The following is a 17,500-nucleotide window of genomic DNA, read 5'->3' on the forward strand; positions in this document are numbered from 1 at the left end:
AAGAAAGCCATCTTTAACAGTCTCCATGACAAAATGGCAGACGATCTTTAACAGCCCCCTGATAAAATTTCATACCATCTTTAACAGTATTCCTGACAAAATGGCAAGCTATCCTAAAAATGACATCCCTCTCATCAGTCGGATTTTATTCCTCATGATAGACATAAACTGTGACCTACATGACTTACATTCCAGATATAGTCTAGTTTGTAACACATACAGCTTGTGTTACACAGTCGTTCAGAAATTATTTTTATTCACCTCTTGAGAATTTGAGAACCATACCTAGAGTAATATACTTTTGAAGAAGTCGTGTTTTTCTTTCCCTGATACTGAAATTAATCCCTTTTCGGGTTGAAATAAATAATCTTTTGAGATGATTCTTTCTTGTCTTGTGGGCATGCGTACACGTGATGTCCCTTTGTCCGCATATGTTCAGCAATACACAGTACAAGATTTACACTGTCACACACACACACACACACACACACACACACACACACACACACACACACACACACACACACACACACACTTAGGATGTGTCTTTCAGCTTCCGATTGTATCGTTCTCCACAAGAGATGAAGACACCGAACAGAAAAACGAAGAAAAAAATACGACATTAAAAAAGGTTTTAAAAAAAGAAAAAGAAAAAAGAAACAGAAGGGGTCCTACTGTATAGCTTATTCCAGAGGAGAAAGGAAATAACTGTAACTACAACAGGATTCCTTTGTGGATATACTCCCGAAGAGAAAAGCGAAACATGAAACGACAACAGGGTTCTATTGTTCATAATATACTCCCGAAGAGAAAAGCGAAACATGAAACGACAACAGGGTTCTATTGTTCATAATATACTCCCGAAGAGTAAAGCAGTAACTGTAACTACAACAGGATTCCTTTGTGCATATACTCCCGAAGAGTAAAACAGTAACTGAAACGACAACAGGGTTCTATTGTACATACACTCCCGAAGAGAACAGTGGTAACTGAAACGACAACAGGGTTCTTTTGTAATATACTCCCGAAGAGAAAAGCGATAACTGAAACGACAACAGGGTTCTATTGTTCATAATATACTCCCGAAGAGTAAAGCGATAACTGAAACGACAACAGGGTTGTATTGAATATAATACACTCCCGAAGAGAAAAGCAGTAACTGAAATGACAACAGGGTTCCATTGCACATATACTCCCGAAGAGAAAAAACGGTAACTGAAACGACAACAGGGTTCTATTGTTCATAATATACTCCCGAAGAGTAAAGCAGTAACTGCAACTACAACAGGATTCCTTTGTACATATACTCCCGAAGAGTAAAACAGTAACTGAAACGACAACAGGGTTCCTTTGTGCATATACTCCCGAAGAGTAAAGCAGTAACTAAAACGACAACAGGGTTCTATTGTACATAATATACTCCCGGAGAGAAAACCGGTAACTGAAACGACAACAGGGTTGTATTGTAATATACTCCCGAAGAGAAAAGCGGTAACTGAAACGACAACAGGGTTGTATTGTAATATACTCCCGAAGAGAAAAGCGGTAACTGAAACGACAACAGGGTTCTATTGTACATACACTCCCGAAGAGAAAAGCGATAACTGAAACGACAACAGGGTTCTATTGTTCATAATATACTCCCGAAGAGAATAGTGGTAACTGAAACGACAACAGGGTTCTATTGTACATAATATACTCTCGAAGAGAAAAGCGATAACTGAAACGACAACAGGGTTCCTTTGTGCATATACTCCCGAAGAGAAAAGCAGTAACTGAAACGACAACAGGATTCTATTGAACATATACTCCCGGAGAGAAAAGCGGTAACTGAAACGACAACAGGGTTCCTTTGTTCATAATATACTCCCGAAGAGTAAAGCAGTAACTGTAACTACAACAGGGTTCTATTGTACATAATATACTCCCGGAGAGAAAACCGGTAACTGAAACGACAACAGGGTTGTATTGTAATATACTCCCGAAGAGAAAAGCGGTAACTGAAACGACAACAGGGTTGTATTGTAATATACTCCCGAAGAGAAAACCGGTAACTGAAACGACAACAGGGTTCTATTGTACATAATATACTCCCGAAGAGAATAGTGGTAACTGAAACGACAACAGGGTTGTATTGTAATATACTCCCGAAGAGAAATGCGGTAACTGAAACGACAACAGGGTTGTATTGTAATATACTCCCGAAGAGAAAAGCGGTAACTGAAACGACAACAGGGTTCTATTGTACATAATATACTCCCGAAGAGAAAAGCGGTAACTGAAACGACAACAGGGTTGTATTGTAATATACTCCCGAAGAGAAAAGCGGTAACTGAAACGACAACAGGATTGTATTGTAATATACTCCCGAAGAGAAAAGCGGTAACTGAAACGACAACAGGGTTGTATTGTAATATACTCCCGAAGAGAAAAGCGGTAACTGAAACGACAACAGGGTTCTATTGTACATAATATACTCCCGAAGAGAATAGTGGTAACTGAAACGACAACAGGGTTCTATTGTACATAATATACTCCCGAAGAGAATAGTGGTAACTGAAACGACAACAGGGTTCTATTGTACATAATATACTCCCGAAGAGAACAGTGGTAACTGAAACGACAACAGGGTTGTATTGAACATAATACACTCCCGAAGAGAAAAGCAGTAACTGAAATGACAACAGGGTTCCATTGCACATATACTCCCGAAGAGAAAAAAAACGGTAACTGAAACGACAACAGGGTTCCATTGCACATATACTCCCGAAGAGAAAAAACAGTAACTGAAACGGCAACAGGGTTCCTTTGTGCATATACTCCCGAAGAGAAAAGCAGTAACTGAAACGACAACAGGGTTCCTTTGTGCATATACTCCCGAAGAGTAACGCAGTAACTAAAACGACAACAGGGTTCTATTGTACATATACTCCCGAAGAGAAAAGCGATAACTGAAACGACAACAGGGTTCCACTGTACATATGCTCCCGAAGAGAAAAGCGATAACTGAAACGACAACAGGATTCCATTGTACATATCGGGTGCCCCCCAAAAAGTGAACCGCTTTTTGACAAGTATTTTCTCAGTGATAGAGAAACCGAATTCATTGAAAATTTTCACACAGTAACCTTACGTTATCATGCAAAATATCTGAAAGTTCAGATGCAAATTATGCGAGTATTGTCAAATTCAAAACAGCATGTCACAAAATCCAATATCAGAGCTGTGCAATGTGACCTTCATCATGTTCATGCCAGCTGCCAGGTGTTGGCATCTGTCAATCAGTGTCAGTCTAAAAATAGCTTGTTTGGATGTCAGGTCTTTTTTTGTTGTTGTTGTTTGGTTTTTTTTGGTCGTCTGTATCCAAAATCAGTTCTGTCCAAAGTTTCAGTTTGGAAGGATCAACCATGCCTTTGAGTGAAAGTGATAAGGTTACCATTGAAAACTGTTTCAAGGAGAAAGGCTGGGGTGGAAGAAGGACCGTAAAGGAATTTCCAGGCAAGGGGTAGAGTCATGTCACTGTAAATATACTTATCGCTAAAAATACGCACTACAGGGTCAGTAGCACGTAGAATTATTTCCTCATTCTTTGCACAGAAGACTTGCTTCTTCCACCCCAACCTTTCTCCTTGAAACAGTTTTCAATGGTAACCTTATCACTTTCACTCAAAGGCATGGTTGATCCTTCCAAACTGAAACTTTGCACTGTTTTAATAATAATAATAATAATAATGGATACTTATATAGCACACTATCCAGAAATCTGCTCTAGGTGCTTTACAAAAACGCTTTTGATAACATAAAACATTATATCTATGTTACATACACACACCAAAATGTGACCACACACACACACACACACGCACACACACGCACGCACGCATGGGATAGATTTGTCAACCCAGTGCTTAACCTCTTGGCTTCATTATCAAAGTGGATTTTTTTTTTTAAACAGAACTTTGCCAGTGACAACTCTCTTGTTGCCGTGGATCCTTTTACGTGCGTTGAGTGCATGCTACTCACGCGATTTCGGTTTACATCTCACCCGAATGACTAGCGTCCAGACCACCAATCAAGGTCCAGTGGAGAGGAAGAAAATTCTGACGAGGGTTGGGTTGGGCTGGGCCCAGCACGCTCACATTCTCTCGCTTCTTGGGAAGACACGTTATCACAAAGCTACCAGTCAACTGACCCTTGGGGGCTGGTCTGCAAGTCAGTCTACCAGGCGCACAAGGCTTCCCGCTAACATAGCTCGCTGGGTTACACACGCCCCCTCCCCCTCCCGCATCTCCCGCCCCCTACACCCACCAGCAACCACATCTTGGTGGTGGTTCTCTCCATGAAGGTGCACGGAGGACACAGCAGCACTCCACCCCCCAACACCCCCAAACCCCCCACCCCTGCGCTCCCACAAAAAAAGCACTGTCCAGCAATCCAGCTGCAATTAGACCACAGAAATGTATCAGTCCTGACTGCAGCATACCACAGACGGCTATCAGTCCTAGCAATATCAGACCACAGACAGCTATCAGTCCTAGCAATATCAGACAGCAGAGGGCTATCAGTTCTAGCAATATCAGACCACAGAGGGCTATCAGTCCTAGCAATATCAGACCACAGAGAGCTATCAGTTCTAGCAATATCAGACCACAGAGACCTATCACTTCTAGCGAGATCATACCACAGAGAGCTATCAGTTCTAGCAATATCAGACCACAGAGAGCTATCAGTTCTAGCGAGATCAGCCCACAGTTGTCAATCCTGGAGCTGTCAGCCCACAGACAGTCATCTGTCCTTACGCACGGAAGCAGACCACATTCATCAGTCCGGGCGCTGTCAGCCAGTTACCAGTCCTAGCGCTATCAGCTCTCAATTACCAGTCCTAGCGCTAACAGCCCTCAGACAATTACCAGTCCTAGCGCTAACAGCCCTCAGACAATTACCAGTCCTAGCGCTATCAGCCCTCAGACAATTACCAGTCCTAGCGCTATCAGCCCTCAGACAATTACCAGTCCTAGCGCTATCAGCCCTCAGACAATTATCAGTCCGGGCACTGTCAGACATTTATCAGTCCTGGCATTGTCACACCACATTTATCAGTCCGGGCACTGTCAGACATTTATCAGCCTGGGCACTGTCACACCACATTTATCAGTCTGGGCACTGTCACACCACATTTATCAGCCCAGGCACTGTCAGACATTTATCAGTCTGGGCACTGTCACACCACATTTATCAGCCCAGGCACTGTCAGACATTTATCAGCCTGGGCACTGTCACACCACATTTATCAGTCTGGGCACTGTCACACCACATTTATCAGCCCAGGCACTGTCAGACATTTATCAGTCTGGGCACTGTCACACCACATTTATCAGCCCGGGCACTGTCAGACATTTATCAGTCCGGCCACTGTCAGACATTTATCAGTCCGGGCACTGTCAGACATTTATCAGTCCGGGCACTGTCACACCACATTTATCAGTCCGGGCACTGTCACACACCATTTATCAGTCCGGGCACTGGCAGACATTTATCAGTCCGGCCACTGTCAGACATTTATCAGTCCAGGCACTGTCAGACATTTATCTGTCCGGGCACTGTCAAACATTTATCAGTCTTGGCACTGTCAGACATTTATCAGCCCGGGCACTGTCAGACATTTATCAGCCTGGGCACTGTCAGACCACATTTGTCAGTGCGGGCACTGTCAGACCATATTTATCAGTCCGAGCATTGTCACACCACATTTATCAGTCCGGCCACTGTCAGACATTTATCAGTCCGGGCACTGTCACACCACATTTACCAGTCCGGGTACTGTCAGACAATAGTTATCAGCCCGGGCACTTTCATATATTTATCAGCCCGGGCACTGTCAGACATTTATCCGTCCGGGCACTGTCAAACATTTATCAGTCTTGGCACTGTCAGACATTTATCAGCCCGGGCACTGTCAGACATTTATCAGTCCGGCCACTGTCAGACATTTATCAGTCCTGGGACAGTCAGACATTTATCAGCCCGGCCACTGTCAGACCACATTTATCAGTCCGGCCACTGTCAGACCACATTTATCAGTCCTGGCACTGTCAGACATTTATCAGTCCGGCCACTGTCAGACCACATTTATCAGTCCTGGCACTGTCAGACATTTATCAGTCCGGGCACTGTCAGACATTTATCAGTCCGGCCACTGTCACACCACATTTATCAGTCCGGCCACTGTCAGACCACATTTATCAGTCCGGGCACTGTCAGACATTTATCAGTCCTGGGACAGTCAGACATTTATCAGCCCGGCCACTGTCACACCACATTTATCAGTCCGGGCACTGTCAGACAATAGTTATCAGCCCGGGTACTGTCAGACAATAGTTATCAGCCCGGGCACTTTCATATATTTATCAGCCCGGGCACTGTCAAACATTTATCAGTCTTGGCACTGTCAGACATTTATCAGTCCTGGCACTGTCAGACATTTATCAGTCCGGCCACTGTCACACCACATTTATCAGTCCGGGCACTGTCAGACATTTATCAGTTTGGGCACTGTCAGACCATATTTATCAGTCCGGGCACTGTCACACCACATTTACCAGTCCGGGCACTGTCAGACAATAGTTATCAGCCCGGGTACTGTCAGACAATAGTTATCAGCCCGGGCACTTTCATATATTTATCAGCCCGGGCACTGTCAAACATTTATCAGTCTGGGCACTGTCACACCATATTTATCAGTCTGGGCACTGTCCCACCACAGTTATCAGTCTGGGCACTGTCACACCACAGTTATCAGTCTGGGCACTGTCACACCACATTTATCAGTCCGGGCACTGTCACACCACATTTATCAGTCTGGGCACTGTCACACCACATTTATCAGTCCGGGCACTGTCACACCACATTTATCAGTCCGGGCACTGTCACACCATATTTATCAGTCTGGGCACTGTCCCACCACAGTTATCAGTCTGGGCACTGTCACACCACAGTTATCAGTCTGGGCACTGTCACACCACATTTATCAGTCCGGGCACTATCAGCCTACAGTTATTTGTCCGGACGCTATAATATCACAACTACAAGTCCTAGCGCCAGCAGACTACATGTCTGTTAACACGCACGCGTTTGTAGGCATGGTGTGCATGCATGCATGCTTTCATCATGCGCGCGCGTGTGTGTGTGTGTGTGTGTTTTCGCGCGTGTCAGTAGTATGTGTGTGCGCGCACCAGGTACGGATACATGTATTTGCGCACGCGCTTGCTCAGGTCTCGTGAACACGATACTTCGTGCAGCCTTTAGTGGGGACAAACGGAGGAGAGAAAAGGGATCATTAGTCGCTCCCTCCGCGCGATTCCCTTGTGACCATCTTGACCTTTCCGCTAACAAATGTCATCCACGCTCCCAGCGTCGTGCACAAAACACACTGGTAGTGCTGCTATCGACCCGTCTCATCACAAAAGAATAATCAGCATCGCGTTGCAACAACTCTCCGGCAGTCGGCAAAATGCGCTCTTGTTTAGCACCAGCCAAAATGTCACACGGTTATCGCCCCTGGTGTCTGACTTCCGGTCATCGAGATGGCGCGCGCAAATCAGCACCACCAAATGTCGACTTCTCATGCCTGGGGTTCAGCGTGAAATTTCAGGATAAGCCGTGACATTTTCGGTTTCCGAGTAGATTGATTAATACGGCCACGTTGAAAGTACAGTGGAATAAAGAGAAAATGTTACTGTTGTAGAATGTATTCCCACATATCACAATGACTTTGTATAAGCTTTAATTTAAGATGATCTTTGTACGTCAGTAACACTCCCACACTAATTTATATACAGCCAGATAATAACTTCATAATTCTCAACATACACGACATCTGGGCATATCTGACTGCAATCATATATTTCTAAACCTATCCTCTTAAAAACAGAAAATAAAATGATTTAAGATCTTTATTATTACAATGTTACCATAACTCGGAGATGATGGAATCCACGGATTACTGACACAACAACTGAAACCCCAAGCAGAAAATTTGGGGAAGTTTTTCATTTCAGAAATCTCTTCTTTTTTCACGTACATTGTGTCAGTTATTCCTCAAATGTAGGCGAATTCTTCCATTAACTGACACTTGTTGTGACCGTTAACGTTGTGAACCATCCAAGAACTCGACCAGACTAAGGCAACGAGATAGGAATGAAACACTTACACGGTTAGTGCTGGTCAGCAGAGGAGAATAGTTTATCTGTTCACCGCAAAAGACCGGTCTACAAGTTGTTCCTCATGCCCTTGAATATTTTACAGCAAAGTGAGAGCTGTATTATCAATGGTTTCTCCAGTCAATGGGAAACCATTTACAGCTTAGTCTTTTTGTGAAGGACTATGACTCTCAAACTAGGAGGCAAAATTGCACTGGCTCTTAGTGCTGCAGCCTTGTGGGCTAGTTGGCCTTTGGGAACCATCCCAACGCCGACTGTCCTGAAACCCTTTTGGCCGAGAGAGTGGGGATGTAACTTGGGCAAGACACTCTCCACTATAATCAAATTCTAGCCCAAATAGTCGGAACAGCAGTTGCCTCCTCTGCTGTTCTGAAGGTCATAGTCGGACACGACTATCATATATATTTTTTTTTTATTTTTTTTTTATTACCTTTTGACTGTTGCGCCAGCTGTCCCCCCCCCCCCCCAAAAAAAAACAAACAAACAAAAAATCAACTTTTATGCTGACAGCCTTATGCAGGGTGGCGATAAAGGGAAGTGGTGTATTCTGACATAAAATCGATCTGCGATGGAATGAATGTATCACACACACACACACACACACACACACACACACACACACACACACACACACAAATCTATAGATCAGAACAGAAGTCTGGAGTGAAACAAACAGACATGAAACAGCTCAGGTTTGGTGTGGATTCTCTCTTCTTTTTTTTTCTTTTTTTGTTGTTGTTGTTGTTGTTGTTAGAAATAGAACAACGGTTGTTGTTTTTATTGAAGCGAAACAAAACACTTTAGAGTTCTGAATTACGCAAAATAGTACATTGTGGAAATGTTTGATCATCATCATCACCATCATCACAATCATTATATAGATATATATATATATATATATATATATATATATATTTATTGTTCTGGTACTTGTTATAATTATAATTATTATAGATTTTAACGAAAACAATTGTCATAGCAGTAATGATGGCATTGGTAGAAGTGGTTACAGTCGCAGCAGTAAAACAGTAGCACAGCAACAGCAGTAGCGGTAGCAGTGCCAGCCTATGTTTACACGCTAAACATGCAGTTATCGAAAAGGATTTCACTTGAAATACCTTAAGAAGTGTGCCACTCTTCCACTGCTTTGTAAAGGTTCCTAATGTTTTATTCAGTCTTTCTTCCGCTTACAAATATGAAAACAGACAACAAGAACTCTTTTTTTTCATACTATGCATTTCATTCGTGCATTTCAGTTGCAATATTTTGATTCTGGTTCAAATTGCTGAATTAAAAAAGAAATCAACGTGGCATTTTCTCTCTGAATTAAAAACAAAATCTGTCGTAAATTCTGTTTCTTTGAAATAACATCTGTCGTAAATTCTATTTTGGATAAAAAAAAAAGGTTCTTTTTGTAATGAAGAGTGACTGCCCCGTTTCATGCATGTGTTCTTTTTCAAACATTAAATTTATTGGAAGTCCTTTGTGTAATATAACTCAATTTAGCGAACGGCTGTCATGACCCATTGACAGTAAAACATTAACTCTTTGGATCGATTTTTTCATGACATTAAATCATGGGGGGAAAAAAACAACTGAATAATTCATGAGTATTTCATGAGTGATCTTCAAACACTGCAGGTGAAACAGTGAGAAGAAATAACAATGGTTTTATTGTTGAATGAGTCACTGACGAGAGTGATAACAGAATAGTTAAGAACGCTGGATTCTCGCCCAGGTTTCCTGAGTTCGATTCCCAGTAACGGCGCGCCCGGTGGGGATTTTTTCCGATCTCCCAAGTCAACATGTATGCAGACCTGTCAGTGCCTGAACCTCTTAATTCTGTAAATCACCACAGGAATATTGCAATAAATGTTGATATCGGAATCCTTTTAATTCTTATATAAAATATTCATTCAGCTATCCATAAAGACTGTTTTATCATGGACAGGTACATTGACAGTGTCGACACAATACTTACAGCGAGGAAATGCTACCTGACGTTTGTGATCGTAGCCAACAGAAAGTTTACATGAAGCTTACTCCTTCAGCCATCCCAAAGAAGGCAGAAAAGTGTCAAAACAGTGTCATTTATTGCTGAAGGAGGACTGAAGGAAATAGGGAAATGTATTAATAAGAAAAGTGTGTAAGTACGTGCGTATGTGTCGTGTGTGTGTTGTTGTTGGTGGTGGTGTTTCGCTACAGCAACAGCGTCCAGTCCTGTAGAGAATGTCCTCAGGCATGACAGACACAGACCTTCACGCCCACAGACCTCAGGAACCAGACATGATAACAGCAGGGGGAAGGTTGTGGTTGGGGGCTGGGGGTTGGGTGGGGGGTAGGGGGGGGGGTAGTCGTTGGGTGAGGGAGAGAATGAGGGCAAAAACAGCAGGGACCGGAAGCTGCAGACCCCTCGCACTACCCGGCTCACCATCGGCTCTGGGTGATCACCGTCTGACCCGCAGTGATGACGCCAGCAGAGCGCACCAGCACCACCCGCCGCCGACGGTAGAGGACCGCAGAGATGGACGACACGACGAGGAGGAGGCCAAAGATGCCCAGAGACACCCCGATGTAAGTTCCGGTCGTCCAGAAGTAGTAGCAGCCGAGCTCGTCACTGCCGTCGTCGCAGTCATCGTAATCGTCGCAGACGTCCGACTCCGGCTTGCACTGTCCGTTGCTGCAGGTGAACCCCGGGCAGGAGAGCTTGCTGACGGTGAAGGACACGGTGACAGAGTCGCAGGAGGAGCCCGTCACCCGCAGCCACAGCTCCCCGGTGCCGTCGGTGGACTGCACGGTCTGGGAGAAGGACCCCGATCTGTCGATGTTGCCGTAGGTCTTGCTGTAGGTTTGGGAGCTGTCCAGCACGTTGACCTGACACTGACTGCTCTTCAGGTCGTAGCCCGTGACGGTCAGCTGGATCTCGCCATACTCACTGTACCGTTGGAACTGTACGTTGCAGGGGCTGGTGTAGATGCTGCCGCTGTCGATGGAGTAGGTGTCGTCGGTGAAGGAATAAACACTCACGGTGCTCCCGCACTTGTAGTCCAGAATGTCGCCTGTATAAAACAAGAGAGGCAAGGCCTTCAAGACTCACTTGTGGTATGTACTTAATCGAGCAAAGGAATTATCAGCGAGAGAGACAGACAGACAGACAGACAGAAAGAAAAGAAGAATAACGGAACGGGTCATCAACACTTGGAATGGTCTCCCAGAAGAGGTGGTGACAGCCCCAACACTAGCTGCCTTCAAGGGCCGCTTGGACACTTACTGGGCCAGTATTCTTCTTATTTCTTTCTTTAAACATCCACCATCATCATTTTGATAGTTCTGATGTGTATAGGACTGGAGGGAGGGGGGGAGGGGGGGGGTTCCACTAGTTAGGTTGTTGTTTTGTAGAACTAGCAGTTGGGGACTTGGGGTGGGGGGGGGGGGGTAGAGGAGGGAGTGGGGGACGTGGGGGGGATGTGCTGGTTGGTCAGACTCGGAACTTGAAGCACTCCACCGAGGTTGAGGAGATAACCTCGGGAGACAGGCTGTTCCATTCCCTGACAGTCCTCGGGAAGAATACTTCCTGTAGTTCGTGTTGCAGGCCGGGAGGAGATACGTCTCCCTGTGTGACTGTCTTGTGGGCCGTGCTGGGGTGTTTGGTCTGGGCCTGAATGGGGTGTTGATGCTGACCTCTTCACGATGGTATTTGAAGAAGGTGGTCAGCCTTGCTGCTCTTCTTCTGTCTGCTAGAGTGGACCACTGTAGATGTGTCAGCATGGAGTGGACACTTGAGGTGTGACGGTGGCCGTTCACAACCCATCGAGCTGCACGGCGTTGGACTATGCTGTCGATGTTTTTGGCAGTGTGGGGGTCCCATACAGGTGAGGCATTTACGACCCTTTACCACCAGTCACAACCATGCATGCAAGTTTAGAACAGTGACGAGCCCAGAACGGCGAACAGGCCACTACCAGGCCTCAAGCGTCTGACAAGATCAAGATCAAGATCAAGAAAGAAGAAGTAGCCATCCTGTCAAGAAGCCTTGTTAAAAATCACTAATCTCTGACGTACACAGTATGACGTGTTTTTCCAGGACCTAACTCTAAATTACGTCACATTGTGGTACTGTCTGCTATTTCCCGGAAAAATACAACTTGGGAGAATGTACATTGTGAAATGTCTTCACACTGAGTGTAAAAACAAAATCCTTTCCATGTACTGAGTAATAATTTCAAAATGTAATGTGCCAGATGAGAAAGGTCAGTTTAAAAACAAATTAATTCCCACGCTTCAAAACGTGATTAGTCTCCCCTTCAATTAGCTGCCCAATGGAAATTTATTCATCAATGCTAACTCTCAGACGAAACGAAAGAAGTTCCTATTTGAGCAAAAAATTATAAAAGTGACTGCTGTTGAACGGTCTTTCAGTATATCGAATCAAAGTGTCAATTTTTATGAATAAAAATTAAAAATGTAAATCAACTGTGCAACTGTGCTTTTTTTTTTGCTTGTTTGTTTTTTGTTTGTTTCGTTTTGTGCCCAACCTAAAGGTGACGTGTCATCAAAAACAGTAGGAGTGGAAAGAAGAGGTTTTTTTTTTTTTTTTTTTTTTTTTTTTTTTAATATATAAAACAAATTTTGTGTTGAAGGACGAAGTATTTCTAGAGAAAATGGCAATACTAAAGTTTACCACACACACACACATTTACAGACAACCGAAACCGGGTAATAACAAAGACTCACTTTGTTTACACAAGTCAGTCAAACAAGAAAGACCCAGAGAACAAAGCGTTGTTGACATGTGTTCTGTGTGTCCTGATGACTATCGGAACAACAACACACCGTCGTCGCACACACTATCGACAGGAAACCAGTATCAGTCGCTCAAGGAGGTGTCACTACGTTTCGGACAAATCCATATACGCTACACCACATCTGCCAAGCAGATGCCTGACCAGCAGCGTAACCCAACGCGTTTAGTCAGGCCTTGAGAGAAAAAAAAAAGAAGTAATGAATATCTAAATAGAAAAATAAAGAAAGAGAGACAAAGCTGTTGAAAACTCACCTTACATGCAGCTTCACACACCGTTTTCGGATTGTCTGCCTATAAAACAGACAGACCTGGAGGGATGTGATGAACAGGTCTTCAGGGCACAACTTAACAGAGTAAAAGGAGGAAGAGGTGAACGTTGGATATCATTGTACACAATGTTACGTAGTTCAGTATCAGAGAAAAAGCTGAAAGCTGCTGCTTAAACCCGCTCTGTCACACTGACTCCCGTAAAGTAAAGATCCCGTACGCCATGTTAGAGTTCGGTGGGTTATGGAGACACAATCATATCCAACATTCAGGAAGCCAAGGAACGAACAAAATAAGAGAGATGCCTATTCTTTTGTAACCTTGCCTCTGAGAAGTAAAAAAAAAAAAAATAATAATAATAATAAAAAGAAGAGAGAGAGAGAGAGAAGCCCATTGATTCAGTTATTCAAGAACAACAACGAGAGAAAGGCTTGACTCTATTTGTATTTGTATTTCTTTTTATCACAACAGATTTCTCTGTGTGAAATTCGGGCTGCTCTCCCCAGGGAGAGCGCGTCCCTACACTACAGCGCCATATATCGGCGGCTGAGCCGTGATTCGAACCAGCACGCTCAGATTCTCTCGCTTCCTAGGCGGACGCGTTACCTATAGGCCATCACTCCACGTTGAATTAAAGAAAGAAAGAAATATATATATATATTTGTATTTTTATTTCTAAGAGCTAAAGCTAATAGGTTGTTGAACTCACTCAAAATTCTCAAACCTGCAACAGTGAAAACAAAATGATAACAGGACTTAAAGCTGTTGCTTAATAAAGCCACTCTATCACACTGACTCCTGTTAAAGATCCCGTACGCCATGTCAGAGTTCGATGGGTTATGGAAACACAATCGCATCCAACATCCTCCTCCTCCTCCTCCTTCTCCTTTTACTCTGTGGAGTCATCGGGGCGTCGTACAGAAGACCTGTTCATCATATTCTTCCAGGTCTGTCTGTTTTATAGGCAGCCATAATCCGAAAACGGAGTGAAGGTGAAAGCACAGCCCAGGCAGGCAGAAAGAAAGAGTTTTCAGTTTCAGTTTCTCAAGGAGGCGTCACTGCGTTCGGACAAATCCATATACGCATATACGCTACACTACATCTGCTAGGCAGATGCCTGACAGCAGTATTACCCAACGCCTTGATTCTTATATGTTTGTGTACCTGTCAGAGTGGATTTCCTTTCACATAATTATGCCAGAATACAACACTTTTGTTGCCATGGGTTCTTTTTCGGTGCGCCAAGTGCGTGCTGCACACGGGAACTCTCATCCGAAGGACTAAACGCTCAGTCTGATTTTCAAGTCAAACTTGGGAGGAAGGGCGAGATCGAGATTCGAAACCACACCCTCACGGACTCTCTATATTAGCATCTGAGCGTCTTAACCATTCTGCCACCTTCCTCTCAGAAATTAAAAAAAAATGACACTGAACCCAGACGAAGAGGTCCAGAAGTTGCTGAAATTTGGGGATCAGTTCTACACGTGCAAAAACAAGCCAACTGGTCCTTGTGTTGCATGTTCAGCTTCATCCGTTTAAAAATACGGACGTGCTATGTCCTTTGCTAACAGACAGACAAAAACATGCACGTGCTATGTCCTTTGCTAACAGACAAACAAAAACATGCACGTGCTATTTCCTTTGCTAGCAGACAGACAAAAACATGCACGTGCTATGTCCTTTGCTAACAGACAGACAAAAACATGCACGTGCTATGTCCTTTGCTAGCAGACAGACAAAATCATGCACGTGCTATGTCCTTTGCTAACAAACAAAAACATGTACGTGCTATGTCCTTTGCTAGCAGACAGACAAAAACATGTACGTGCTATGTCCTTTGTTAGCAGACAGACAAAAACACGTACGTGCTATGTCCTTTGCTAGCAGACAGACAAAATCATGCACGTGCTATGTCCTTTGCTAGCAGACAGACAAAAACATGCACGTGCTATGTCCTTTGCTAGCAGACAGACAAAAACATGCACGTGCTATGTCCTTTGCTAGCAGACAGACAAAAACATGCACATGCTATGTCCTTTGTTAACAGACAGACAAACAGACAACTAGCCGACAGACTGACAAACACACAGAAGGAACTCATAAATCATAACTGACCAATTTATTGTCCAAGGGCTGAGATTTCAGTCTTGATCCTTTCTACAAATGTGGCTTTGCTACTTTTACAGAGTGCATAGATTCGCGAGGGTGACAAGCCGGCAGACAGACAGAAAGACAGAGACAATTCACAGTTAAGATACAGACAGACAGATAGACAGAGACAATTCACAGTTAAGATACAGACAGACAGATAGACAGAGACAATTCACAGTTAAGATACAGACAGACAGAAAGACAGAGACAATTCACAGTTAAGATACAGACAGACAGATAGACAGAGACAATTCACAGTTAAGATACAGACAGACAGACAGACAGACAGATAGACAGACAGAGACAATTCATAATCAAAATACAGACAGGCAGGCAGACAGACACAAATCATAATTAGAATACTGACAGTTTTATTGCTTAAGGAATGAGATTTTATTCTCAGTCGGACCTTTTCTACCAATATGTCTTTGCTTATCCCACAGAGAGTAAACAGATACAAAAGGGTGAAGAGAGAGAGATAAAAAAAAAAAAAAAAAAAAAAAAAAAGATGCACATTAGCATTCAAACAAGCACGCGAGATAGAGAGACCGAGAAATCAGGACAGCTGCAGTGCAGAACAAATGGTATAATCATAGTAACAATAAAAAAGCAACAATAATGACAACAACAGCAATAAAGGCATTTAAACATGACACATTTCGGTAGATAAAAAATTATTTGGAAAATAATTTGAGTGGAATTTATATATATAGTCAAATGGCATCAAATTGGACTTTTCATGGATCTCAAAAGCTGGTGCGAAACTTTGATTTCAAAGTAGATGTAGAACAGCTCATTTTTGGGGCTTTTATATTATGGGAAGTGAGTTCCACAAAACTGTTACTGAAAATATTAACTATTTTTAAACATGTAAATCTGCTGCGTTGTAGCAAAATATACTTCTTGTTGTTGGTTTTTTGTTGTTGTTGTTTTTTAGCCGTATCGACTTGAGACTCGGGTCAACAGACATTTCAGATAATTCGGGTGCCAAATCATTCTGCACTTTGTACATGAGTATCATTTTTTGCAGAATTCTAGTTGTGATTGAAAATGTACGATATGTAACGTGGGTTGCTTTTTCATAGGCTAACAAGGAACAATTCGGCTCATAAATCGTTTTAGCTGCTCTCTTGTAAAGGGACTTTTGCTTCTTGTGATAATATATTTCTTCAGCGCATCTCCAGAAAAGACAGACAGAGCGATTCCATCTCGTTGAAAAAAGGGGGCGGATCACGAGGAAACAAACGACCTGCTTTCTTCTTCTTCGTTTTTTTCAAGCAGACAGTTTAAGTCATCTTGCTTCCCCACATAATATACATTAAGCACCGACAATGCGAAGTAGGTGATGGTTAACAAAACAAAAAAAACAAACAAACAAACAAAATGATATATGATTATTATTCATCGTGATTTTGGGAGGTCTTCTCCGATTCGCGACACCTACCGAAAACAACAGCAGGCAACAGAAGAAGCAACAGGCCAGTGGAAGACATCGTTGTAGCAAACCAGAATCACCGGGGCTTGGCAATGGATAGGGAGTTTGTGTCCTGTGGAAACTCCAAACGTACGTCTCAGTGTGATCGGCGCACTTGTGTATCTGGTTGGTGAGGTCGAGAGAGGGGTCTAGGAACAGACAGACAGACAGACAGACATATCCAAAGCACTGTCCTACCTCTGTACTATCGCTTATCACTGCCACTCTGTCACTTGGCTGTTATCTCCTTAGGCCTCCGTCCTTGAGGTCTGATAAAATGGGATTGGTCCGTGTAGTCTGTTTGTCTGTATATTTGTTTGTCTGCTTGTCTTTCTGTCCCTCTCCCCCTAACGAATATCACACACACACACACACACACACACACACACACACACACACACACACGTGCACTCGCGCGCGCATGCACGCACTCACGTGCACAGAAACACACACGTGCGCGCATATTAACTCACACAGACACAAACAGACAGACAGACCGACAGACAGACATACAGACACACAGTCAGACAGACAGACACACACACACACACACACACACACACACACACACACACACACACACAC

At 43.5% G+C, this 17,500-nt stretch overlaps 1 protein-coding gene across 1 annotated transcript; it reads right to left on the reverse strand.

Annotated features, from left to right (window-relative positions):
• Window positions 1-9,873: 9,873 nt before the first annotated feature.
• On the reverse strand, window positions 9,874-17,101 carry LOC143283952 (uncharacterized). Its single transcript, XM_076590415.1, has 2 exons — window positions 16,886-17,101; window positions 9,874-11,278 (listed from the first exon to the last, which is right to left on the reverse strand). The coding sequence occupies exons 1-2, from the start codon at window positions 16,932-16,934 to the stop codon at window positions 10,647-10,649; spliced, it is 681 nt and encodes a 226-aa protein (XP_076446530.1). The 5' UTR covers window positions 16,935-17,101; the 3' UTR covers window positions 9,874-10,646.
• Between the last annotated feature and the right edge of the window lie 399 nt (window positions 17,102-17,500).

This window comes from Babylonia areolata, chromosome 7, assembly GCF_041734735.1.
Source record: "Babylonia areolata isolate BAREFJ2019XMU chromosome 7, ASM4173473v1, whole genome shotgun sequence".
NCBI classification, from domain to species: Eukaryota; Metazoa; Mollusca; class Gastropoda; order Neogastropoda; family Buccinidae; genus Babylonia; species Babylonia areolata.